The sequence below is a fragment of the Heptranchias perlo genome, chromosome 22 (genome assembly GCF_035084215.1).
Source record: "Heptranchias perlo isolate sHepPer1 chromosome 22, sHepPer1.hap1, whole genome shotgun sequence".
NCBI lineage: Eukaryota > Metazoa > Chordata > Chondrichthyes > Hexanchiformes > Hexanchidae > Heptranchias > Heptranchias perlo.
This window is the reverse complement of record NC_090346.1, coordinates 2,573,977-2,600,691: the sequence shown is the minus strand read 5'-3', so window position 1 is coordinate 2,600,691 and position 26,715 is coordinate 2,573,977. Positions and strand designations below refer to the sequence as shown.

The 26,715-nt window shown below is 44.6% G+C and overlaps 1 protein-coding gene across 2 annotated transcripts in view; it reads left to right on the top strand.

Moving 5' to 3' along the window:
* Window positions 1–26,715, top strand: part of LOC137340407 (beta-1,3-N-acetylglucosaminyltransferase lunatic fringe-like) — a 27,834-nt gene extending 1,119 nt beyond the window's left edge. Inside the window, exons 2-8 of one of the 2 annotated variants that reach the window (XM_068002819.1) lie at window positions 17,501–17,549; window positions 18,708–18,807; window positions 20,084–20,237; window positions 21,015–21,100; window positions 21,524–21,689; window positions 21,793–21,878; window positions 24,564–26,715. In XM_068002819.1, the coding sequence (XP_067858920.1) occupies window positions 17,501–17,549; window positions 18,708–18,807; window positions 20,084–20,237; window positions 21,015–21,100; window positions 21,524–21,689; window positions 21,793–21,878; window positions 24,564–24,630 (708 nt within the window). In that variant the 3' untranslated portion in view covers window positions 24,631–26,715. Of the gene's footprint in view, window positions 1–17,500; window positions 17,550–18,704; window positions 18,808–20,083; window positions 20,238–21,014; window positions 21,101–21,523; window positions 21,690–21,792; window positions 21,879–24,563 lie in introns of both variants that reach the window. The other variant, XM_068002818.1, reaches the window with a different exon arrangement.

Genomic DNA, 26,715 nt, shown 5'->3' with positions numbered 1-26,715 from the left:
TCCTTTCCCCCCCCCCACCTCCTCCCTTTCCCCCCCCCCCCTCCCCCCCCACCCTCCTCCCTTTCCCCCCCCCCCACCTCCTCCCTTTCCCCCCCCCCCACCTCCTCCCTTTCCCCCCCCCCCCAACTCCTCCTCTCTTCCCCCCCCCCCTCCTCCTCCTCTCTTCCCCCCCCCCCCCCTCCTCCTCCTCTCTTCCCCCCCCCCCCCTCCTCCTCCTCTCTTCCCCCCCCCCCCTCCTCCTCCTCTCTTCCCCCCCCCCCTCCTCCTCCTCTCTTCCCCCCCCCCTCCTCCTCCTCTCTTCCCCCCCCCCCTCCTCCTCCTCTCTTCCCCCCCCCCCTCCTCCTCCTCCTCTCTTCCCCCCCCCCCCTCCTCCTCCTCTCTTCCCCCCCCCCCTCCTCCTCCTCTCTTCCCCCCCCCCCTCTCCTCCTCCTCTCTTCCCCCCCCCCTCCTCCTCCTCTCTTCCCCCCCCCCCCTCCTCCTCCTCTCTTCCCCCCCCCCCCTCCTCCTCCTCTCTTCCCCCCCCCCCCCTCCTCCTCCTCTCTTCCCCCCCCCCCTCCTCCTCCTCTCTTCCCCCCCCCCCCTCCTCCTCCTCTCTTTCCCCCCCCCCCCTCCTCCTCCTCTCTTTCCCCCCCCCCCCCTCCTCCTCCTCTCTTTCCCCCCCCCCCCCTCCTCCTCCTCTCTTTCCCCCCCCCCCCTCCTCCTCCTCTCTTTCCCCCCCCCCCTCCTCCTCCTCTCTTTCTCCCCCCCCCCCCTCCTCCTCCTCTCTTTCTCCCCCCCCCCCCTCCTCCTCCTCTCTTTCTCCCCCCCCCCCTCCTCCTCCTCTCTTTCTCCCCCCCCCCCCCTCCTCCTCCTCTCTTTCTCCCCCCCCCCCCTCCTCCTCCTCTCTTTCTCCCCCCCCCCCTCCTCCTCCTCTCTTTCTCCCCCCCCCCCTCCTCCTCCTCTCTTTCTCCCCCCCCCCCCTCCTCCTCCTCTCTTTCTCCCCCCCCCCCCCTCCTCCTCCTCTCTTTCTCCCCCCCCCCCCCTCCTCCTCCTCTCTTTCTCCCCCCCCCCCCCTCCTCCTCCTCTCTTTCTCCCCCCCCCCTCCTCCTCCTCTCTTTCTCCCCCCCCCCCTCCTCCTCCTCTCTTTCTCCCCCCCCCCCCCTCCTCCTCCTCTCTTTCTCCCCCCCCCCCCCTCCTCCTCCTCTCTTTCTCCCCCCCCCCCCCCTCCTCCTCCTCCCTCTTTCCCCCCCCCCCCCCACACACCCCTCCTCCTCCTCTCTTTCCCCCCCCCCCCCACACACCCTCCTCCTCCTCTCTTTCCCCCCCCCCTCCTCCTCCTCTCTTTCCCCCCCCCCCTCCTCCTCCTCTCTTTCCCCCCCCCCCCCTCCTCCTCCTCTCTTCTCCCCCCCCCCCCCTCCTCCTCCTCTCTTTCCCCCCCCCCACACACCCCTCCTCCTCCTCCTCTTCTCCCCCCTCCCCCCCCCCCCCCTCCCCCCCCCCCCTCCCCCCCCCCCCCCTCCCCCCCCTCCCCCCCCCCCCCCCCCCTCCCCCCCCCCCTCCCCCCCCCCCACACACACACACACACACACACACACACACACACACACACACACACACCTCCTCCTCCTCCTCCTCCTCCCCCTCCCCCCCCCCACCCCCCATCTCGTTAATGGGCCGGAGTTGAGCGACCTGCCCGCCCGCCCCTGGAGCCAGCCTAGCACAGGCGCACACAGTTTCCTGTAAACTGGCTATTGTACCTCTCCCACTTCTTTACTTTCATACATTGTCTCCTCCCTTACGTTTCCTGAAGACAATGGCTCACACATGGCTGACCAGCTGAGTGTTTCCAGCATTTTCTGTTTTTATTTCAGGTTTCCAGCAATTGCAGTATTTCGTTTTTTTTTTATTCGATCATGGGATGTGGGCGTCGCTGGTGAGGCCGGCATTTATTGCCATCCCCAGTTGCCCTCAAGAAGGTGGTGGTGAGCCGCTTTCTTGAACTGCTGCAGTCCGTGTGGTGAAGGTTCTCCACAGTGCTGTTAGGGAGTTCCAGGATTTTGTCCCAGCGACGATGAAGGAACGGCGATATATTTCCAATTTGGGATGGTGTGTGACTTGGAGGGGAACGTGCAGGTGGTGTTGTTCCCATGTACCTGCTGCCCTTGTCCTTCTAGGTGGTAGAGGTCGCGGGTTTGGGAGGTGCTATCGAAGGAGTCTTGGCGAGTTGCTGCAGTGCATCCTTTGGATTGGACACATTGCAGCCACAGTTCATACAGGGCCATAGTTTCAACATTCTCCTGTATCTCACTCAGTGCTTACTCCTGAAGTACCAGCCAGGTCATTCAGGTCTCCACGAGCACACATTGTAGCGGAGGTCTTTGGACTTGAGTGTAGAAACTCCGGCTGACATCTCCCTCCTACTCGTCTAGTGCAAGGGAAACTGAAGTAAAGGTGCAGTAGTCCTGGCTAGATCAGCAAAGTGAGAACAGACCAAAGGTTGAACTTTTCTGATCTAAATGACTCAATACTATACCAAACAGTGCACTTAACTAATTGGAGTTTTTTCAAATCTTAGAGACAATTTTAAAAGATTATCTTAAACAATGTATATGAACCATTATTTACACCTTGGATATCATATTAACGTTAGCATTGTTTGACTTTTGCAGTCCCCATCTTTTATTTCAGGAGGAATTAATGATGCTAGTGAATAACGTTGAAGTTTGGGGTCATTAATGTACACATGCTTACATTGTTTTGGTGTATTCTACTGAATTTATTTTAAAATTGATAGATTAACTGTTAATGTTGTGGTGTATCAATAAATTATGTTGTCTGTCAGGGTGTTGAGGAAGGAAGGAAAATCCATCTCTTTGTTCTTGCTAATATGGGGTGAGAGAAGAGAGAGCACAATATTTGTCTTTGCAGGACCCCTGGAGTCCTGAAACAAGGACTTCCACACTCTGTCAGCCCTAACCTGATTAAATAGAGGGTTTAACAGAAACCAGAGGCTTTAAACAACTGGCCTGAGCTGAATGCAGAATCAGGCTGGGAGCAGAGGGCATGGGCTTAAGTTCCCAGATACCAGTAACAAAACAACAATAGAGAAAAAAGTAGAAGAATGTGAGCATTTCAAAGAATAAGGGCAGGAACTTTTAACTGTCCAGGGTTGAAGATTACTTGAATGTGACCGTTAAGAGAAAATCTCAAAATTTCGACATCATTAGCTTGTGATGTCCATGTGATGTTTCTAACCAGGATATTGGTTTTGGGAAAGCTGAAGCTTTCTCCAGAATGATTTTATTCAGCTTGGATTTTCCCCAGCTAATGGTAGTTATGTACAATCCTTAACCAATGAAAACTAGAACATATACATGCCAAGAATAAACTGAAAATGTTTAGCTGGCACTAACACCCAGCCTTGTACTGTGCTATTGCTGCCCCCCAGTTCCCCCCTGTCCCAGCCTCCTGGGAATTTGGAGAATTGGGCCATGTAATGTGATTAGTGACGGTGTTCACTTTTTGACTTGACTGCACTTGTCAGTTGTAAAACTGATTCTGGGATCTGACTGTCGCGCATTGAGTCCGATAGTACCAACAAAAAAAAGGCGGTAGAATTTGAACAGTTTCCATGCCGTGGGAAGATGCTGTGGGACAATTGTTTCCTTCAATTCCAGATATATTCAGAAAGCACTGGGACAAGAAACCTTTAAAACAAATTTCTTGAAAGACAAAAAAAATAAATTAAAAGGAATCATGTAGTTGACGGGAAGATCTTTACCATGGCTAGATAATTATTTGAGGGTGGTAATACAGACTTTACCTTACCAGCAGATTTTGAAACTCTAAGCAATTCTATTGAAAATCATAGGAACATAGGAACAGGAGTAGGCCATTCAGCCCCTCGTGCCTGCTCCACCATTTGATAAGATCATGGCTGATCTGTGATCTAACTCCATATACCTGCCTTTGGCCCATATCCCTTGATACCTTTGGTTGCCAAAAAGCTATCTATCTCAGATTTAAATTTAGCAATTGAGCTAGTATCAATTGCCATTTGCGGAAGAGAGTTCCAAACTTCTACCACCCTTTGTGTGTAGAAATGTTTTCTAATCTCGCTCCTGAAAGGTCTGGCTCTAATTTTTAGACTGTGCCCCCTACTCCTAGAATCCCCAACCAGCAGAAATAGTTTCTCTCTATCCACCCTATCCGTTCCCCTTTAATATCTTTTAAACTTCGATCAGATCACCCCTTAACCTTCTAAACTCGAGAATGCAACCCCAATTTGTGTAATCTCTCCTCGTAATTTAACCCTTGAAGTCCGGGTATCATTCTAGTAAACCTACGCTGCACTCCCTCCAAGGCCAATATGTCCTTCCGAAGGTGCGATGCCCAGAACTGCTCACAGTACTCCAGGTGCTCTAATAACTGTCAATATTTTATACCTGCTGAATTGACTTGTTACAGGAATTTCTGGATTACAAGTCAGTAACACAAGAATGTATTTAAAACTTCATTAGTACGGAAGTTTTCTCTTGGGTGTATACGACTGACTGAGATACTTAACTGTGGTGGAAAGATCTGTTATATTGGTGTTCCTATTCTGTCGATACTGAAATAATTATAATTGAATAGAGCAGCTTCACACCTGGATGGTAATCAGATTAGAACATTGCATTTGGGTTAATCCTTCGACAGAAGCTCATTTAAATTGAATTATCAATGGGTGTTTGGGTCCAGTCTCACCTAGTGATCTGGGGATTATCAGTGCTTGTTATTTATGGCTATGGCAATAAGTGGTTTGGGGACCAAAAGCTTACACCAGTTCACAAATGTTGATCCCATAGGATCCAAAACATATCACTTATTTAAATGTTCATCAAGATGTCTAAACTCTTCTAAATCAACAAAAGCTTCACTTAAGCAAAGTAAGGCCCTTTAGTTTGACAAAATATCACCTTTGAAAGGATTTTCTTTTAACTGTGATGTGATAGTTTTTTTTAGCGTAGGTTCTATATGATGCGAGTACCTTTGTGTTGTTCAGCGAGTATCCCAAGTCTGAGTGATCGTAGTTCAGCTCTCACGCTGTCTCCTTGAAGACTAACAAAGCCCTTTTCTGAAACTAGAGAATGGAGCCCCAGCCTCTTGTGCTTGGCTTTCCATGGGAACATAGAAGACGAAGCTGTGGATTTGGAAAGGAAAGAAGCTGAGGTCAGGTTGCCAGGCGATGGGAAGGGGTTCCCAGCTTACTGATGCTGTGAGAGTGACAGTAAACGGCTACCTCCTCCTCCTCCTCGCAGCCAGTGCAGCATTGCCTGTGTGTTTAACGTCTACGGTTGTAGATAATTTGGGTTATGGTAATACAGCTATAAAAGAAATCTGTGGTTGTCACCCTCTAGCTGCATTACTTTACACACTCTTTATTAGAGTATTGAGAATATCAATATTTTATGGCTATCTGATGCACTTAGTTACCTGCATATCCTTTATAAGGTGCGTCTGTCTTGAGAATCAAGTCTTCTCTGGTTATTGGTTGAGAATAACTGCGACCATTGTAATATACAGCAATGTTAATGATGTATATGAGCCATCACTGGCTGTGTACATAGTGTCATATGATGTTTATATCAAGTGTGCACCTGGCCTATACACAAGCAGCAAAATATCTGTTCTGCTTCACTAGTTTGATAAATATTGTATCACACTGCAAACTGTGGGTAGACTGCTTGTGAAGTGAAGGTGCTGATCATTAGTGCACTCATAATGCCAAAAATGTAATTGCAAAAAATGAATACTGGAAAAGGTATTTATTTCTGTAGTGTCAGAATGGTACCTGATTCATAAATGTGATGTTGCCATGGTGCAAAATCCTATTAGCCTGTGCGATGTGGAATAAGTTTGCTGGTTGCCTTTATTATCCAATTTAGGTATTGCGAACTGGTAAGGCCAAAAAAAACACAATTTTCTAAAAATAAGTCTTCACTTTGAAGGTCCAGCAGAAACAGCTAAATGTTGGCAACATCATCTGCCTCTGCCACAAACTCTGCAGCCTCACCACTGATTCCACCCCCTCAGGCTGAACCAGACTGTCCACTACATCGGGGTCTTGTTCAAACTGTGTTAAATGGAGTTTAATGTGGGAAAGTGAGGTCATCTGCTTTGACCCGAGAGAGAGAGATCAGAGTATTTTCTGAATGGTGAGAAGCTCGGAACTGTGGAGGAGCAGAGATTTAGGGGCCCAAGTACAGAAATCACTAAAAGCTAGTGGGCAGGTACAAAAATAATTGAAAAAGCTAGGCCTTTATCTCAAGGGGACTAGAGTACAAAAGGGTGGAAATTATACTACAGCTGTACAAAGCTCTGGTTAGACCCCATCTGGAGCACTGCGCTTGGTTCTGGGCACTGCACCTTAGGAAGGATATATTGGCCTTGGAGGGGGTGCAGTGCAGATTTACCAGAAAGATACTGGAGCTAAAAGGGTTAATTTATGAATTCAGATTGCATGGACTTGACTTATATTCCCTTTAGTATAGAAGATTAAAGGGTGATCTAATTGAAAAGGTTAAAGGATTTGATAGGGTACGTAGAGAGAGAGAAACTATTTCTTCTGATGGCACGGATCCGATGGGCTGAATGACTGCCTCCTGTGCTGTAACTTTCAGTGATTCTATGAAGGGGGGAGACCAGAACAAGGGGGCATAACTTTCAAAATTAGAGCTAGGCCATTCAGAGATGCTGTCAGGAAGCACTTCTTCACACAAAGGGGAGTGGAAATCTAAAACGCCCCCTCAAAAAGTTGTTGAGGCTCGGTCAATTGAAAAATTCAAAACTGAGATATAGATTTTTGTTAAGTAAAGATATTAAGGGATATGGAACAAAGGTGGGTAAATGGAGTTGAGGTACAGATCAGCCATGATCTGATTGAATGGCGGAACAGGCTCGAGGGACTGAATGGCCTACTCCTGTTCCTAACTCTGCATTTGACATTGGTTGCACTTGACTGACATAAAAAGCCTTTAAATTGCACAACTACATGAGCAAGTTTCAGTATTGAAAGCCACTCCATAATGGAAATAGCGTGAATCCCAGAGCACTGAGAAACTTGCATGTTGAGAATCCACCTCCAATGCAACATTAGCCTCTAAGCAATTCTGGAAGTTCTCGCAGCTGCCACCTGTGTTGGTCCCACGTGTATCATCTATACACTGTCTACAGCAGCTGAGTGGCTATTGTATTGTTTCTTTTGACTTCTATTCAGATATAAGTTTTTTTTTAAAAAGTGATATTGGGTTCAGAAAGGAAGTCACTAGGCAGTGGTCCAAGATATTTTTAGCCAATTCTTTATATAAAAAAAACTGCAACCCAATTTCTTTCCTTTTTTTTAGTAAGACGTGGGGATAAAGGATTTTTGATTATTTTTTGCTAAGCACACATTTTTTTTAAAAGAATGAACTGTTTTTACAAAGCACAGCAGTTAACACTTGCACTAACTGAGTTTGTTTTTTGGAATAGTGTGCCAGGAGGTGAGATGGGGGATTGTTTTGGAAGGGACCGCCCCCCTAGAGTCTAGCTGTAAAGCATCTGTCAAGTGTTCCTTCACTCTATCCATCAAAGGAAATAAATTCCTCCCTCTCTGGTCCCCCCCAGAGGTGGTCTGCACATCTCTTGAGGGGAATGTATGGTCCTTTGCTGAGAGTTTCCCCTCCTCCTCCAACAAGCAAATTCAATGGTCAGTTTTAATAGCAGAAGGGGACTGGTTGTGCTGGCATTGAATTTACTAACTGCAGTGGATAATTTTAGTTAAACCAACAGACAAAGGTTTAAATTGCTGGGATGAAACAGCTGGTGGGAATGGCAGAGGACAAAGATTTGGGAGGGAAAAGGGAGTGGATATGATAATAAGGGCTAGATAAGGGGTGGTCCATCACAAGCTGGAAGATGTGATTCTCTTTCTCTCACTTGTATTATTAATTTGGTTTTCTTGTAATGATTTATTCACCCCACCCCCTTCTCTTGAAGTACGTTCATGCTGGCACAGTTTTGTGGGCACCAGCAGCTCTGCAGTACTTTCCCCAAGTGGTCATTCTTCATGTGTGAGCCTAGACAAGGCTATTTGACCATAGAAGGGAAGGGGGAGCATTATGAATGAGCCTAATGCTGTCCTTGCCCAGTACCCACCCAGGTGCACTTTCCAGCACTAATCACTGGGTAGCAATCAATCTCACCATTTTAACAAGTTCCTTGCCACTCATAACAGCACCAACTTGCATTTATATCGAACCTTTAACATCGAAAATGTCCCAAGGTATTTCACACGAGTGTAATCAGACAAATATTGACATCGAGGCAAAGAAAGAGATATTAGGACAGGTGACTAAACGTATGGTCAAAGAGGTATGTTTTAAGAATGGTCTTGAAGGAGGAGTGTGTGGAAGGACAGGTTTAGGGAGGGAATTCCAGAGCTTAGGACCTAGGCAGCTGAAGGCACAGCCGCCAATGATAGGGCAAAGGGAATGGGGAATGCACAAGAGGCCAAAGTTGGAGGAACGCAGAGTTCTTGGAGGATTGTCGGGCTGGAGGAGGTTACAGCGATAGGCATACATATCATGGCAGTGCTCAGTATTTGCAAAAGTTGTGGATATACTTGAAGTTTTTAAAAAGAACCTGTGACGTTTGAATGTTTTTATTACTCCGCCAGCCTCATAGCAAATACTTAATTTGAACCTGCAGCTCAACGGTCTTTCTGTTGATAGTTACATTCTTTTCTAAGTTTTCCTGGTTTCCCGATGCGCCCCTATGTTCTGTTTACTGTGTACAGTATAAACACTGATCTGGTGTTTTGGGAGCCAAGAAGCATCTTGGGCCAGATCGAGCTGGTTCTAGCTCCGTTCCAACTGGTTAATCCAGGCAGGTTCTTTTTGAGCAACCTTAAAAAAAAAGGCAGTTTCTCAACTGTTTACCTTGTGGAGCCTGGAATGTGCAAAGCGTGTGCAATATTAACTGCTGTTTGAGTGAGAGTGGCAGCATCTGGAGCCTCCCTTCGAGAGCTATCAATTCACCTGTCACAGACTGGGAGGAGAGGCGAGGCATTCAGCTCCAGGCCCGGCGTGTGCTGCAGTGGGTTGGGATCGTCTCAACTTTCAACAGGCACGCTCTCCACCCTGAGGCATGTTGGAGTGTTAGCAAGTTGGGAAAAGCACTAAGTGAAAGCAGCCAATGGTGCATGTAACATAATTTTTAAAAAAAGTTTCAAATTCTCAGGGACTTGGAGACATGTTAAAATATATTAACCAACAATAGGAACAGTCTAAAGGCCACACAGTGCAGTGATAAAAAGGGGTAACAATTGGCCTCTTTTTTTAATATTCAAATATATTTCAATGGTTTATGATGTGCTGACAATTTTTTGACATACTAGCACTATACAAGCAGCTCAGGCTTTAGAAATCATAAGATTTTATTCTATAAATCACTTATTTAAAATGAAACCCGTCTAATTTTGTTTCTTTTGTATCTGAGATTCTTCAGCCTGTGCTGGGATGGTAATTGGGTGACGTGTTGACCATCTTGCTCCGTATTCACTGCAGCATTTTGTTGGATTTCGGCCCGTCCCGCGATAGGTGGCACTGCCATTATCCCGATGGGCAAGTTTCGTACATCGACTCAGTCCAGACTGGGACTGTAGCTCCCTGACTGTCTGAATCCGAGCTCATAGTCCGGAGCTCATGACACAAAGGCTATTGGATCACTCTTTAATAGATTTTCAGCACATGCCAAACAATGTCTGGCTGTTGGAATTATATAAGTAGTCTGCTGGGCTTGATGTTTTATGGTGGGCCATTTAACTGCCATCGGTTCTGCTCTTGATTTATTTCATGCAACAGCACCAATCTATCACGATAAGCAAAAATTAAAGGTGTAGTCTGAAAATTGGGATTTTAGCCCAGTCAAAATTACGATTTTAAAAACTGCTTCAAATATTGATGCATTAATTCTGGCCAGTGGTGTCAATTTAAAATAATGTTTCAAATAGAACCTTTATTTAAAGTTACCAAGCTTCCTTCTCAGCCTTGTCCAATTGAGCTTATCCACAGAAAATGACTTCCTGCCTTTTTCTTGGATCTGGCTGATTTCATTGTTCACTGTTCCTCTAGCGTACCTTCCTGTGTTAGTTGTGGAATGAATGCCGAGGGCAAACAATGAGCAATTCCCAGTTGAAAGAGAAGAATAGAGCACAGGGCAACAATGGGGCCAGAAAACAATGAGTGTTTGGTTCAATGCAAGGTATCTTGTAAATAGATTTGTGCTAGATAAAAAGTTCCATTCTTCTGAAGGAGTTGGGTTGGTGGAGGTGTGCTAGTCTCCAGAAACCTTGTAGCTTGCAAGAGAAAAGAAGCAATATGCACCACATATTTTAAAGTGAGGGTAATTATTATGCCAGTGACTCAGACAAAGGATGTAGTGTGACAATAGTTCACAGGAAGTGTGGTCCACACAGGTTAAACTGAATATGAATTAGTTAATTCCCTTTGCATTGTATAAAATGTTATTGTTTTGTTTAATTGATGGTTGAATTACTTAACACTAGGGATGTATTGTAGCTGACTCATATTCAAAGTACACGCATGTATAGTCATTCTGTTTTGTTGAGAACCCCATGTGAATGATCGAGGCCTGCAGTGAGAACAAGAGCATGCATGAGCAGCATATTTAATGCAAAGCCCCTGCACTCATCTATAGTTGAGCTAATTAAGGTAGATTAGCTTGAGTGTTAACAATTCTTTTGGAATGAGTGCTTCAGTAGAGGTCAGGCTAGAGCACATAGCATCGAACTGAGCTAAACTTGTAAGGGCAAGAAGAATAGAAAGAGAAGCAACGATGGAAAAAACAAAATGAATTCATCTCTCAGGCTGTTATTTTAAGCGAGTTTCCTGGCTTGGTGCCGGAGGTGCTCAGAGTACTTGTGAAGCACAGGCAGGAAGACTGGTAGGAGTGCGAGAAGTGATAACTACAGGGCTCAGATACAGGCTGTAAAGGGCTGACACTGCCGCCCTTGCCTTTCCTGCCTAGCGTCCTTTTGGAGGCAGAGACAGTCCGGCCGGCTGCTGGTTTCCGCAGTGCAGATTCAGAAGGGTCATGTGCTCTTTCCTGCGTTTGAGAGTTTGGTCGTGGAGCCAGCTGCATTCATTCTCTTCCACATTGCTGTGGGGAAAGAGTGGAGCAGGAGTCTACTGGTGACAACAGTCTCCAGCTCTAAACATATGCATGAAGTCTAATAAAACAACTGAGTTGTTTTTGATTTGAGACTGGATGCTATTCGCTTTCTATATTTTGTTCCTTCCTTGTAATATGTTTCCCAGTCGGCAAAAATGTTTTTCTTGTCAAAAAATGCAGATGGGTTGTCTTTTACTGATGTCCCAAACCCTCAAAGTTGATTTTAAAGCAACTGTCTTTCCCTATGTTTTTAAATGTTAATTAAATCCAAGTCTTGAATTTTCTATATGACCATCAAATCCTGTACAGTCTGCAGCTCTGGGTTTTGGATTATTGTAATTTGGATACATTGTAACGTTTCGATTAGGCTAATGAGCGCCTGTTTTTAGAGTTTCCAAATTAATGTTCTCCTCCCCCTCAAAGTGCTAATCCTTGCAGAGATATAGATCCATGAAAACACTTTTATTCGTTCATGGGATGTGGACGTTGTAGAGGTCGCGGGTTTGGGAGGTGCTGTCGAAGAAGCCTTGGCGAGTTGCTGCAGTGCATCCTGTGGATGGTACACACTGCAGCCACAGTGCGCCGGTGGTGAAGGGAGTGAATGTTTAGGGTGGTGGATGGGGTGCCAATCAAGCGGGCTGTGTTGTCCTGGATGGTGTCGTGCTTCTTGAGTGTTGTTGGAGCTGCACTCATCCAGGCAAGTGGAGAGTATTCCATCACACTCCTGACTTGTGCCTTGTAGGTGGTGGAAAGGCTTTGGGGAGTCAGGAGGTGAATCACTCACTGCAGAATACCCAGCCTCTGACCTCCTTGTAGCCACAGTATTTATGTGGCTGGTCCAGTTAAGTTTCTGGTCAATGGTGACCCCCAGGATGTTGATTGTGGGGGATTCGGCGATGGTAATGCCGTTGAATGTTAAGGGGAGGTGGTTCGATTCTCTCTTGTTGGAGATGGTCATTGCCTGGCACTTGTCTGGTGTGAATGTTACTTGCCACTTGTCAGCCCAAGCCTGGATGTTGTCCAGGCCTTGCTGTATGCGGGCTCGAACTGCTTCATTATCTGAGGGGTTGCGAATGGAACTGAACACCAGTGAACATCCCCATTTCTGACCTTAGGCTGGAGTGAAGGTCATTGATGAAGCAGCTGAAGATGGTTGGGCCGAGGACACTGCCCTGAGGAACTCCTGCAGCAATGTCCTGGGGCTGAGATGATTGGCCTCCAACAACCACTACCATCTTCCTTTGTGCTAGGTATGACTCCAGCCACTGGAGAGTTTTCCCCCTGATGCCCATTGACTTCAATTTTACTGGGGCTCCTTGGTGCCACACTCGGTCAAATGCTGCCTTGATGTCAAGGGCAGTCACTCTCACCTCATCTCTGGAATTCAGCTCTTTTGTCCATGTTTGGACCAAGATTGTAATGAGGTCTGGAGCCGAGTGGTCCTGGTGGAACCCAAACTGAGCATCGTGAGCAGGTTATTGGTGAGTAAGTGCCGCTTGATAGCACTGTCGACGACACCTTCCATCACTTTGCAGATGATTTAGAGTAGACTGATGGGGCGGTAATTGGCCGGATTGGATTTGTCCTGCTTTTTGTGGACAGGACATACCTGGGCAATTTTCCACATTGTCTGGTAGATGCCAGTGTTGTAGCTGTACTGGAACAGTTTGGCTAGAGGTGCGGCTAGTTCTGGAGCACAAGTCTTCAGCACTACAGCTGGGATGTTGTCAGGGCCCATAGCCTTTGCTGTATCCAGTGCACTCAGCCGTTTCTTGATATCGCGTGGAGTGAATCGAATTGTCTGAAGACTGGCTTCTGTGATGGTGGGGATATCGGGAGGAGGCCGAGATAGATCATCCACTCGGCACTTCTGACTGAAGATGGTTGCAAACGCTTCAGCCTTGTCTTTTGCACTTACGTACTGGACTCCGCCATCATTGAGGATATGGGGATGTTTACAGAGCCTCCTCCTCTCGTTAGTTGTTTAATTGTCTACCACCATTCACGACTGGATGTGGCAGGACTGCAGAGCTTTGATCTGATCATTGGTTGTGGAATCGCTTAGCTCTGTCTATAGCATGTTGCTTCCGCTGTTTAGCATGCATGTAGTCCTGAGTTGTAGCTTCATCAGGTTGGCACCTCATTTTTAGGTACACCGGATGCTGCTCATGGCATGCTCTTCATGTTCCTCATTGAACCAGGGTTGATTCCCTGGCTTGTTGGTAATGGTAGAGTGAGGAATATGCCAGGCCATGAGGTTACAGATTGTGCTCTAATACAATTCTGCTGATGGCCCACAGTGCCTCATGGATGCCCAGTTCTGAGCTGCGAGATCTGTTCTGAATCTATCCCATTTAGCACGGTGATAGTGCCACACAACACGTTGGATGTTGTCCTCAGTGCGAAGACGGGACTTCATCTCCACGAGGACTGTGCGGTGGTCACTCCTACCAATACTGTCATGGATAGATGCATCTGTGACAGGTAGATTGGTGAGGACGAGGTCAAGCCGGTTTTTCCCTTGTGTTGGTTCGCTCACCACCTGCCGCAGGCCCAGTCTAGCAGCTATGTCCTTCAGGACTCGGCCAGCTCGGTCAGTGGTGGTGCTACCGAGCCACTCTTGGTGATGGACATTGAAGTCCCCCACCCGGAGTACATTCTGTGCCCTTGCTACCCTCAGTGCTTCTTCCAAGTGGTGTTCAACATGGAGGAGGACTGATTCATCAGCTGAGGGAGGACGGTAGGTGGTAATCAGCAGGAGGTTTCCTTGCCCATGTTTGGCCTGATGCCATGAGATTTCATGGGGTTCAGAGTTAATGTTGAGGACTCCCAAGGCCACTCCCTCCTGACTGTATATCACTGTACCGCCACCTCTGGTGGGTCTGTCCTGCTGACATACCCAGGGATGGTGATGGACGAGTCGGGGACATTGGCTGAAAGGTATGATTCTGAGAGTATGGCTGTGTCAGGTTGTTGCTTGACTAGTCTGTGGGACAGCTCTCCCAATTTTGGCACAAGTTCCCAGATATTAGTGAGGAGGACTTTGCAGGGTTGATTGAGCCTTTGTCGTGTCTGATGCCGGGTGGTCTGTCAGGTTTTAGTTTTTTTTAGCGAGATTTTACAATTGAGTGGCTTGCTCGGCCATTTCAGAGGGCAATTCTGAATCAACCACATTGCTGTGTCTGGAGTCACACATAGGCCAGACCGGGTAAGGACGGTAGGTTTCGTTCCCTTAAGGACATTAGTGAACCAGATGGGTTTTTACGACAGTCCAGTAGTTTCATGGCTACCATTACTGATACTAGTTTTTTTTAAATTCCAGATTTTAATTAATTGAATTGAAATTCCCCAGCTGCCGTGGCGGGATTTGAACTCATGACTCCGGATTATTAGTCCAGGCCTCTGGATTACTAGTCCAGTAACATAACCACTATGCTACCATACCCATGTAACCTGTAACCATCCGATACCTGACCCAAGTTGAAGTTCTTCATGTGAGCCTAGGCTGGCTAGTTTACTGTGGGGTGCATCGCAGCCTGATCATACCCTCATCTGATGTCCCTACATACATGTGCAACTTCCAGCAGCAGCCACTCGATAGTAATTAGGGAGTAACTGATTTCCCCCCTTCCTGCTTCAAGAGCATGGAGGCCAGTTGCAGTTCACCACCCCCCATGTCACCCCAACTGAGATCAGTTAACATCAGCATAGTCTGGGGATTGAACCTGGGCCAATTTTGATCTGTACGAATTAGTCCCACACTAAGCCATTGGGGAGCACTGTATTAACATTTATTGCAAAATGCTCAGGCTTCATAGTTAGCCTCATTTTGGGTCCCAGTATTCCTAAAGATCCAAGCTTACCAAGTCACAGTTGGATGACACTAGCCTCTGACATTCCACATATCTCTAATATCTTTCTAATGCTGGGTCCTGCAGCTTCAATGTGCAATAATCAGCTAGGCTGCTGGGAGAATAGGTGTGGGCACAGTGATGATGCCCTTCATGGTCAAATAGCTTGCTAACATGCCACAATTTTGGCTTGCACATGAGGAATGGCCATTTGTGCCAGTTATCATAGAACTGCTGGTACCTATTAACCATGAGCTACCACATTCTGGGGAGAAGTGAGAACATTCAAAGGGGAAAGTTGGAAAGAAAATTGTTGAATTTAAGTCATGCAAAAGCAAACAGTGACAGGTGCCATGTGACTGCCATTGGTCGACAGAGACCAGGTGTATTTGCACAATCCCATTTAAAAATAAATTATCCAACAGTCTCAAAATATTTGTACAAGACTATCCCTTTTAAACATTCCCAGTTAAGAATGGATTCTTCTGGATTTTTATTACCTGTGACAAATTTCCCCTGCAGCCTTTAGTTTGGATAAAATCAGCAAGAAACCAGTGTTATTTCTATTTAGAGGTTAGTAATATAAGGACCCACATTAACCCAAAAGGTGCACTTCAGTGGGGAATGGAATGGGTATTGATTTCATAAATTGTTAAATAAAGTTAGTCCTGAATTCCATTAAATAAAGCGGTGGAATGGCACAATTACTCTTGCCAAGTTATTAACCAAAAATAAAATGTTTCACATGAAGCTGGTAATGGAACTAGCAGGTGGCCAGAAAGAGTCTCTTTAACTAAAGTTCTAGCTTCCTCCCCTTCTTTTGATTAAATTGCTCAGCTGTATGCTAATCGGTTAAAACACGTTTTTAGTTTCCTTGCTGGTGGACTTAATTCAAGCCCGGAATCCTCGCTATTGTGAGGGGAGTTTAGTGCGGGTGGGTAGCAGCATGCCTTGAATACACAGGGACTTGTGCAGCAGTGGAGCAGAAGTTATGCTGTTTTTTTTTCCGTGTCAGTTCTGTGCCCTGAACTCGACAGCTGGTTCTGCAGTGCGTGCGTTCTTTCCCCCTTAAGTATTTGTTTTTTTGGGAGCTGAATCCTTAGCCATCCTACCTTGTCTCCTCTTCTACCCTCCCCCATAAGTGCAAACACAATGGCAGCTGCCTTGAGCTCCTCGGCAGCTGCCTGAAATTAGCTGTTCAAACAGGCAAGTAAGTGGCTCATGACCAGGTGGGCGAGAATGCACCTTGGCTGCAGCTCAAATCCACGTAAAAGTTACTCAATTACCTGCAGTTGAGCCTAAGTGGTTCCAGCGGCCATGTCATTGTATAAACAGGCCTGGTGTTAACTGTGTAAACATGCCTGGTCTGACGGGTAAAGTGAGCAGCTGAGTGGTTCAAAGCCCATGCCAGTGCGGAGATGCCTGAGGTGTTGTACTGCCAGGTGTCACCCCACCCACAGCTAAAGTAAACAGCTTTCTTTTTTTTTAAAAAAGAAAAGTAGCCGAGGAGGGAAAAAAAATAACTGACATCAAAGTCGAATTATCGCAGTGCTCGAGTCGCACACACTTTATCTTATAATATCTCAGCCTTTTATGTTCTTGAAGCTTGTTCGGTTTCTTCTTGAATAAACAAAACTGTTGGGCTTTTTAAAAAAAAAATCTTGAATGGACTGCTCGTTTATGACTTGCAGTTTGTTCGATGGTTAACGTGCTGGCACTTTTAAGCACTGGCTGTAAGGATATTCCTTGCTGAATGGCTGTGCTTCTTGGTGACAGGCTATGTTACAATGGCCCTTATGTTAAAGGAGCCCAAGGGTCACCTCTCCTCTTTGTCTTCCGTTAGTTGTGGGGCTGGGATGCTGCGGAGCTCTGAACAGGTTGCTATGGAGAGACTGGCAAAACACAGAAAGCAACACAACAGATCTTTGTGGGGAGGTTTGCGTCTCATTGCCCCCCCCACCCCACCCCTTTCACATTTTGAGCTTGTTTGGCTTGTTTAAGCAGCAGTTTGGAATAAACTTTGCATTAATCAGAGCTTTGCTGGTGCTGGATGGTCTGAGAATAAAAGTGAAGGCTGGCAGAGGGGAGGGACAACAGAGCAGGTGGACTTAGTATATTCTTGTCTTCGGGGGAAGGGGGAGTCAGATAGCAAAACTTTGAATCCCTTTGCACAGGTATTCCTTGGGAAAAAGAGTCCACTCTGAACAATGGCGTTTGGATTTCTATACTTTTGTGTAAGTAAGATGTTACTGATGCTCATTTTTATAGAATCCCCTAATGAACATGCAATCCTAACCACTAAATAGGCAAGGGATAAAGAAAATACCCAGACAAATCCTCAATTATCCATTTCCTCATCTCTTCCAATAACACTGAGCCATGGCAATAAAGGCACCTAGAAATAGCCAGGCTCTTGGTAAATAGGTTTGACGTTTACTATTCCTTTTGTTTTACAGACGTACATCTTCACTGATGGAGAAGATGAGGAGCTAAAGAAAAAGACAGGTAAGCCATGGGAACTGATTATGGGGTCGCACAAGATCCTTGTTGTACACCTGTCCCTACATCTGGCAGTAACCCTTGTCTCTCAACCTAATGGGTCCAGTAATGATTAAACCCACATCATTATAGAGTGCCATCTGTTAACTGAGATCAATTAGCAAAGAAGGCCTGGGTGACTGTTTATAAATCTTTCTGCTGTTGGGAGTAATCTTTAATTTTCTGAGACTACAAAGCGAAAGAGGGTGTGGGGTAGGTGATTTTACCTATGTAAATGAACCCACCCTTCAAGTACTGTGCATACTCTTGTAGAGTGTTGTTAAATTGTAGGAAATATATTGATGGTTAGTTCCAGAAATAAGACTGTGGTCATGTAGAGCAGCCTGGATTCTTGTATGATCTCTTGTTTGATAGGATGCTACTATTACAGCCGAAGTGCATGAGTTGATTTGAGTAAGATGAGCGACTTTCAGTAAACAAGCCACTATCTGAGCTCCACCAACTCTTGAAGTCCCTGCAATTTGAGGTTCGAAATGTGACCGTAATTGATAGTTGTCAATGTTTCATAACCACTAGTGCTTGGTCCCTATTCAACTAAATCGTTCCCACTATCCGCCACCTGTTGCATGGGATGCCCTTGAATAAAATCGATTGAGAAGAAAAAGGCTTGTTGCCATGGCGATAATGGCTAACCTGACTCTAGACTGAGAAGGAGCATTTAAGTGATTCAGTGGAAGGAGCCAGTGAGTCCTGACCCACTCCCTTACTGCACGGCTGCAGCTGTCTGCAAATTCAATTGTGTAGTTACCAAAAGCTACAGCTTAAATACTTTTAAGCCCGCTAACCCCGGGTCAGTTTGTGCAGATCTGGGAAATCCTTTAAATGGGGGTGGGGAGAGGGGAGAAAGAACTTAATTGGTGACTGGAGTTTTCACCCTATTATGAGTGAGACAATCCCAAAATATCACTACATTTTCCAATGCTGTTTGATGAGCCAAATTCTCATTGTTTCCAGTGGGATTATTGATTCTGAATGCTGATTCCTGAATTTGTCATTGACTATGAACTTAATGCAGATTTATGGTGTTGGTTTGCATTGTCCTGTAGTTTTTGCCTGTGTTCGCTGAGTATATTGATGCTAATGTGTTCTCTTTCCCAATAGCAGGCCACATGGTCAACACTAACTGCTCAGCTGCTCACAGTCGACAAGCTCTTTCCTGCAAGATGGCAGTGGAATACGACAAGTTTATTGAATCAGGAAAAAAGTAAGTAGCAAGGGGGAGAAAGTCACTTGTAAAACTGAGCAATAGCTCCTCCGCTGGTTTAGTGAATTAAGGCATTATCTACATGTACTAAGCCATACAGATCAGATGGCCCTAGTTTAATCCCCTAAGCTGATCTCAAGTTGGAGGAACAGTTGGAATGCTAAAGTGGCTTCAGCACAGCTGTGCAAAGGGAAGGTGGAAAATAGTCAGCCAGGGTTTTCACTTCTGATTATTGTACACAGACTCCATTATGCAAATATATGGCACTCAAGTGAGAACCAGTTTGGACTGTGATATAGGGCCCTCTGCTGTCGAGTTATGTGAAGAATGGCCACTGGCTAGGTACCTTCAGCAAAGGAGTTGGGGGGGGGGGGGGGGGAAGGAAAGGAAAGAAATCAAGAAAAACAACTACAGACAAAATTTGACTGTTAAATGCTGGTTACATTCGAGACAGTTTTGTGATGTAGAATGGAATGAATCTGAGCCCAATCGAACCAAGCTCAGCCATCGTAAAACCTCATAACTCTGGAAATAACTTGATGTTTCGGAACTAAGACATCACTGACTTGTGGGGAGCCACAAGACAGCGCCTGTAGTCTGGTGGAAATGTGCTTTATGTAAATGTTTTCTTTTAATGTTAACGTTGCTCCTCTCCCCCTTCAGTAGAATGTGGTGACGTGCTGGAATATATTTCTATGAATGTGGTCAACCTGTGTGCCCATTCATCTTATGTAAGCCTAGGCAGTGTGTTAGCAGGATATTCAACTGTGAGGGCATCACAGCTCAGATGGATCCTGCCCTCACTTCACTTACTTTCTAGCAGGAATCAACAATCAGGAGCAGGAGCCCTGACTTTTTTTTTTCCCTGTCAACATCTGGGATCCTGATGCCAGTTGTACCTCTATTAAGCCAGCACTGACTAAGCATTGAGCTTGGGATCATCCTGTTCAGTACAGCTCAGTATTACACCAAAAGACTCATTTACCCACTGAGCAATTTGAGGAAGCCAGTTGAGTTTATTGAGGTCGCTTTCTAGAAAATCATGAGGTGTAACATTGATTAGAACAATTTCATCTAACTTCTGCAAATTTAATCCTTTCTGAACAAAAATTGTGGTCTCATGGCAGGACAGTTTGGTTCTAGTTCTATTGCCAGTTCACAGGACGAGGGATGAGAACACGTGCAGACCACAGGGCTTGTCTGACGAGTCAGTGCTTTTTCATCTTCATCTTTAATCTTTTGTGCCATGAACTGATGTTATGGTTTCACATTTCAGATGGTTTTGCCACGTTGATGATGATAATTATGTGAACACCCGCACCCTGGTGAAGCTGCTGGCACAGTACCCGCACACTCAGGACATCTACATTGGGAAACCAAGCCTGGATCGACCCATCGAGGCCACTGAAAGGATCAGTGATAATAAAGTGGTAGGTGTGCGGACATTAATAAAATAAACAACGGAGGAGGTCGATTGTCAGCTGCTTTAATATTTCAAATGCACAGTGAAGCTTTATTGTGGCACAAATGGTGATTTAACTTATTTGCTGGGGTTTCCGAGCAGAGCAAGGATATAAATTTAACTTTTTAAAAGAAGCACTTTTTTCTATAGCACCTTTCACAACCTGAGGATGTCCCAAAGCACTTTACAGCCAATGATGTACTTTTGAAGTGTAGTCACTTTTGTAATGTAGGAAATGTGGCAGCCATCTTTTGCACATGGTCCCACAAACAGCAATAAGATAATGACCATATAATCTGTTTTTTAATTTTGTTGATTGATTGATAAATATGGACCAGGGTATTGGGCAGAACTCCCATGCTCTTCTTCAAAATAGTGCCATGGGATCTTTTACTTTCACCTGTGAGGGCAGAGGGGGCCTTGGTTTAATGTCTCATCTGAAACACAGCACTTCCTCAGTACTACAGTTGAATATCAGCCTAGATTTTGTGCTCAAGTCTCTGGAGTGGGACTTGAACCCATGACCGCCTAACTCAGAGGCAGGAATACTACCACTGAGCCACAGCTAACACGTAAACATAAGTCTTTGGGGAAGGGGGTTGGCATACTGGGTCATTTCCTACTTTCTGTACTGTGTGCCAGTTGCCACTGTGCTTCCTGCAGGTGACTGGGCAGAGAGGGAACTGAAGAGGATGGCGCTTTTTTTAATGCAGTGAGTGATGTTTCCTTGTTACTTTTCTTGCAGCGTCCAGTGCATTTCTGGTTTGCAACTGGTGGAGCTGGATTCTGCATCAGCCGAGGACTAGCACTGAAGATGAGTCCATGGGCCAGGTAGGTGTAGTGATACCAGCTAGCTAGGTGGCTACAGCTTGCAGATATTTGAGATTTGGGAATTTACATGACATTGTAGTTAAGATTGACCTTTTTTTGACTGGGAGCATTTTGCATATTAAATAAGTTTCCCTTTTTTTTAAAACAAATTGAATACACAACCTGGCAAATGAGAAATCGGCTTCATGCTTGGTGTAATACAGCTTGTATATATTTTGAAAGTTCAAAAGAAAGATTTTAACTGTAGCTATTACACATTTTGGTTTTCAGTCTGGTCAGAAAAAGCTGTAAGGCCTAATCTAATTTTAGTGGCTTTGTTAGATATTATTTAAATTCAAAACCCTTTTCTTTGAACCTGCTGCTTGGGCATGCTGCCTTAACAGAGCGCAGTGTCCAATTTCTGCTTTCTTCCTTTTTCCACAGTGGCGGTCACTTCATGAACACTGCAGAGAAAATCCGTCTGCCTGACGATTGCACCATTGGTTACATCATCGAGGCCGTTCTGGGGGTGAAGTTGATTCGGAGTAACCTGTTCCATTCACACTTGGAGAACCTGCAGCAAGTAATGAGAACTGATATTCCCAACCAGGTAAGCAGCCCGCTCCAGAACTAGCCTAACAGTATGTAATGGAACATGCCCATTCCTCAAGGAGAAATAACAGGTACTTTAATTGTACCGGTCTGTATTCCAGGTTACGTTGAGCTATGGCACATTTGAAAATAAAAGGAATGCCATTAATCTGAAGGGAGGCTTCTCCATTGAGGAGGATCCATCTCGGTAAGTGTGAAATTCTTTCACAATACATTAATCCAGCAGAGCAAAGTTGAGAGTCTGAGTGAGCCTGTTTGTTCAAATTTGTACAGTCTACTCCTGTCACCTCTTCACAGCTTGTTTCTGCTTCATAGAAATATAGAATGTGCTGCATGCAGAAACCAATTCTGAAAAATGTTGTTTTCTATTTACAATTACCCCACTGTAGCACTACTGAATAATAGTATTAAATTGCCCTGTAATCTTATATATAAAGAGATATGTCTACTTTTATCTAATTATTTTAGTGTCCCAATCATCTTTTCTTGCTATGTTTTGTGCTTTGATAATGCTGGTCAGTGGCAGTGCAGGAAGTGATGGGGGAAGTTTTATGCGTCAGTATTCCTGGTGGAAAGGCTCGCTAGCCAGAAGCACATATTGAAAACTTTGCACTGCCCATGATTTTCCAGCTTTTAAAATAAATGATCAGAATATTGTGGGCAGTACACACCCAATCTCTGATTTCAGTGTTCCCAATGGGTGAGGTTCCTAGCCATGAAGTGGACTTGTCAGAACTCCCCTGATGTGGGGTCATGTAAAGGTAATTCGCCCCCAAGTAACAACACCTAGCAATTATGAGGTGACTTAGTTGAATGTAGTTCCCTTTGAAACAGCTTGGAGTAGGCAGGGCATCCGTGTGCTGCAACACAACTTATGTAACTCACTTAGAGATTGATGAAGAGGAAACGTGGAGCATCCAGCTCAAGAACAGGAATGATTGGTTGCCTGGCTTCCATTTAGAAAATGATCTGAATACCTAAAGAAGGGGATCCTTTAAACACGTATACTATAATTTTTTAAAAAGTTATTTTCACTGGACAGTCTATAATAAATGGAAAATTAGTGGATTGTCATCTGCTATTCTGTACAATTGAAATTTATACCGTGTAATGTTAATTTGATATGACTGAGATTTCAAAATTTATCTTTTTAAATAGTTTATTTCCAAAACATAATATCTAGTGGACAATACCTGCGATTAACATGATACAACTGCACATTTTTAAAAGCCTTGTTTACAATTAGGAGAGGCGATAGAACGGAAAGTGATGTATTTAACAGAACAGACTTCCATTGAAGTTGGTTGGGGGCAGGGGTGAATCTGGCCAGACATTGACACTGGAGTAACCCTTTAGTGGAGTGGGCTGCACATAGTGAGTTCAACAAAATTATTCCAGGATACCATTAATCTACAATTATTTTGCAACACAAGTCACAACTGTACCAGAATTTTGGGAAACGCCCTGCCCAGTGGTCACGAGCCAAAAAAATAAGTAAGAGAAGAAACCAAATACTAGTGCTGTGATAAGAACTTTGGCTAGTTTTGCTGAGTGTGCAATTGATCGTGATAACTCTGGTGCGACAGTAAATTGTGTCCACAACTCATTCTTTAAAATCAGTGATAGGTTCTTACAGCAGCACAAGGGGATAAATGAACAAGAGTCAACTACAAACCTTACTCCACATCTTACAAAACTCAGCATTGTACTAGATCTTCAGTAAATACCAGTGACTAACGTAAAGTGGAAATAATTCTAATACATTGGCTACAATTGGCTAAGTAACGAAGCAGAGAATAGTGGTGAATGGTTGTTTTTCGGACTGGAGGGAGGTGTACAGTGGTGTTTCCCAGAGGTCAGTACCAGGACCACTGCTTTTCTTGATATATATTAATGACTTGGACTTGGGAGTACAGGGCACAATTTCAAAATTTGCAGATGACACAAAACTTGAAAGTGTAATGAACAGTGAGGAGGATAGTGATAGACTTCAAGAGGCGGTGAAATGGACGGACACGTGGCAGATGAAATTTAACACCGAAAAATACAAAGTGATACATTTCGGTAGGAAGAATGAGGAGAGACAACATTAACTAGAGGGCACAGTTCTAAAAGGGGTACAGGAACAGGGAGATCTGGGGGTATATGTGCACAAATTGTTGAAAGTGGCAGGGCAGGTTGAGAAAGTGGTTAAAAAAGCATACAGGATCCTGGGCTTTATAAATAGAGGCATAGAGTACAAAAACAAGGAAATCATGATGAACCTTTATAAAACACTGGTTCAACCACAGCTGGAATATTGTATCCAGTTCTGGGCACCTCACTTTAGGAAAGATGTGAAGGCTTTAGAGAGGGTGCAGAAAAGATTTACTAGAATGATTCCAGGGATGAGGGACTTCAGTTATGTGGATAGACTGGAGAAGCAGGGTTTGTTCTCCTTGGAACAGAGAAGGTTGAGAGGAGATTTGAGAGGTATTCAAAATCAGAGAAACTGTTCCCATTGGCGGAAGGGTCAAGAACCAGAGGACATAAATTTAAGGTGATTGGCAAAAGAACCAAAGGCGACATGAGGAAAGACTTTTTTATGCAGCGAGTGGTTATGATCTGGAATGCACTGCCCGAGGGGGTGGTGGAGGCAGATTCAATCGTGGCTTTCAAAAGGGAACTGGATAAGTACTTGAAAGGAAAAAATTTGCAGGGATAGGGCGGGGGAGTGGGACTAGCTGGACTGTCCTTGCAGGCACGGACTCGATGGGCTGAATAGCTTCCTTCCGTGATGTAACCTTTCTATGAATCTATACAGGTAATTTTACTTTGAGCTACAGGAAGTTTTTATCTTCTATACAACTAATCTCTTTTTTGTTCTCTCTAGGTTTCGCTCAATTCATTGTCTCCTGTATCCTGATACCCCATGGTGTCCCCGCAATGTTACTTATTAACCTCTAACCTCGTCCCATGTAACCCCCGGTATCTGAAGGGGATGTGGGGACCACTGTATGTCTGGCTGTGAAGCTCTTGTGTAGCTGCATTAATGCACATTGCTGGGTCGTAAGGCTGCTGTGCGGCCTGGATGTAATGATAGTCTCCCTCCTGTTCGCAGTCTTGTATGGAACAGAGCCATGCTTTGAATCCGAGCAGAACAGGAAGTGGCAGAAGGCAAACAGACATCACAAAGGATGAGTGATTGTGTGTGTCGTGTAATTATTTTTCCCCAAGTGTGAAATTGAAAATGTTGCTGATGTATCGGCGAATCTTTTAGAATGTAAATGACTCCTCGAGCCAGCTTTAAACACTCACTGCTTTTCTTTTTGACATTTAGATCATGCATTAGGAGAAAGTCAGTAGACGAAAGCTGCTCTGTGTTGAACCATAAATACAGATGCTATGTAATGTTTCAAAGGTTCAATTTCAACTAAAAAAAAATAGGACTGAACATGTTTGAAGAATGTAGAATAATTTCCAACTTCTTAAGTTTGGAAAATTATTAGTGCCTCAACACCATTCGAGACGCCAAATGGGATTAAAGGTAATTGAGATTTCCTGAAAGGATTCCTTTCCTTTTACATCTGTGCTCAACGTATTGTGAATATCACTAGAAAAGCTTGTGTTCAAGGCTGGCTGCTGGAGGCTCTTAGACACAGCCTCATTATTACTGAGGCCTGTCTGTATGCGAAAGCACTTTTCCTCCAGTTAAAATCCTATGGTTATTAATGGCACAGAAAGAAGCTGGCTACTCTTGAGACACTTCTGGGATTAATTTGGAAAATGTGCTGCACTAATAGTTAATGGAAGACCAGCTGATGAAAAATACTGTTTGATTCATTCTATTGATTGTAATTTTTGGTATTTCAAACTGACATTTGAAAATCTCACTTCATTTCCAAACAGTGTTACAAACCGAAGTCCACTTCTATACCTTTTGACTTATTTGAATGTTTTTAAAAAAGTTTTGTAATAAGGCCACTTATTTACAAATTCCCAAGGAGTATTTTGCCTCGATTGACAGTTCAGGAAGATTTCAAAAGCCTAGTTTAAGAAAAGATATTTTTGAGACATTTCTTGTAAAATATGTTGACATCATTTTAACATTTTTAAATAAAAAAAACTCAATGTTTTCCTTTTTAACCCCCCCCCCCACCTGAAATCTGAAAGGCTGCTGATGTGAGGATCAGGTGGACTTCATGTATCCACTGGGCTGCATTATATGTACCACCGGCTAAATTGACTGGGCTATTTGACCTTGGGGAGGTATCACAGCTGATCTCCATCCTATCTTCATTTTATGTCCATGTACTTATACTACTTGGTCACTGGCTAGAGATCAGAATTGGAAACCCTGACTACCTTTCTCCACCTTAATCTGAGGTCATTGAGATTACTTGTAGCATGCCTCCTCCTGGCTGAGATCAGCTCACTCAGCACAGATTAGAGATCAAACCTGGGAGTTTCCTGGTCTGGATGGCTCAGTTCCACAATGGATGATGTGTCTACCACTGAGTCATGGAAGAGCTTCTTAACATTTTCTTAACGTCTTCTTTTAACATAAAAGGCATCGTCTTTCTAACCCTTTTATTCGTCCTCTAACAACTTATAGTTGTGTGAATCCGTCTTCCTTCCTGATTTCAGAGTAAAGGAGGGAATGAAAGGCCTAAAAATTATCCCGTCAAGTGTGTAGCACTTAGAGCAGCAGGTGTCAGTCATGTTATGCTCTAACGGTGACCCATACTGGGTTATTTGTATTGTATATATTTATCTGGACAGTATTTACTGTTCTTTTGTATTGCTGTATATTTGGAATGGTTGCTTGATATTCAGAAATCTTTCTGATCTGTAAAAACGTGATGTTTGAATTCTTAGATTTAATTGCTTCTCTTATTTATATTCCAGTATCTGGAAACAAAATACTGTAAAGCACTGTAAATATAATCACTGATACTCAGGGATGGAACCTGAATCGTTAGTGAAAGCCGATGGGTACCCATCCTTTCCTTTCTAATAAAGGATTTATTGCTTGAAAAATAAAA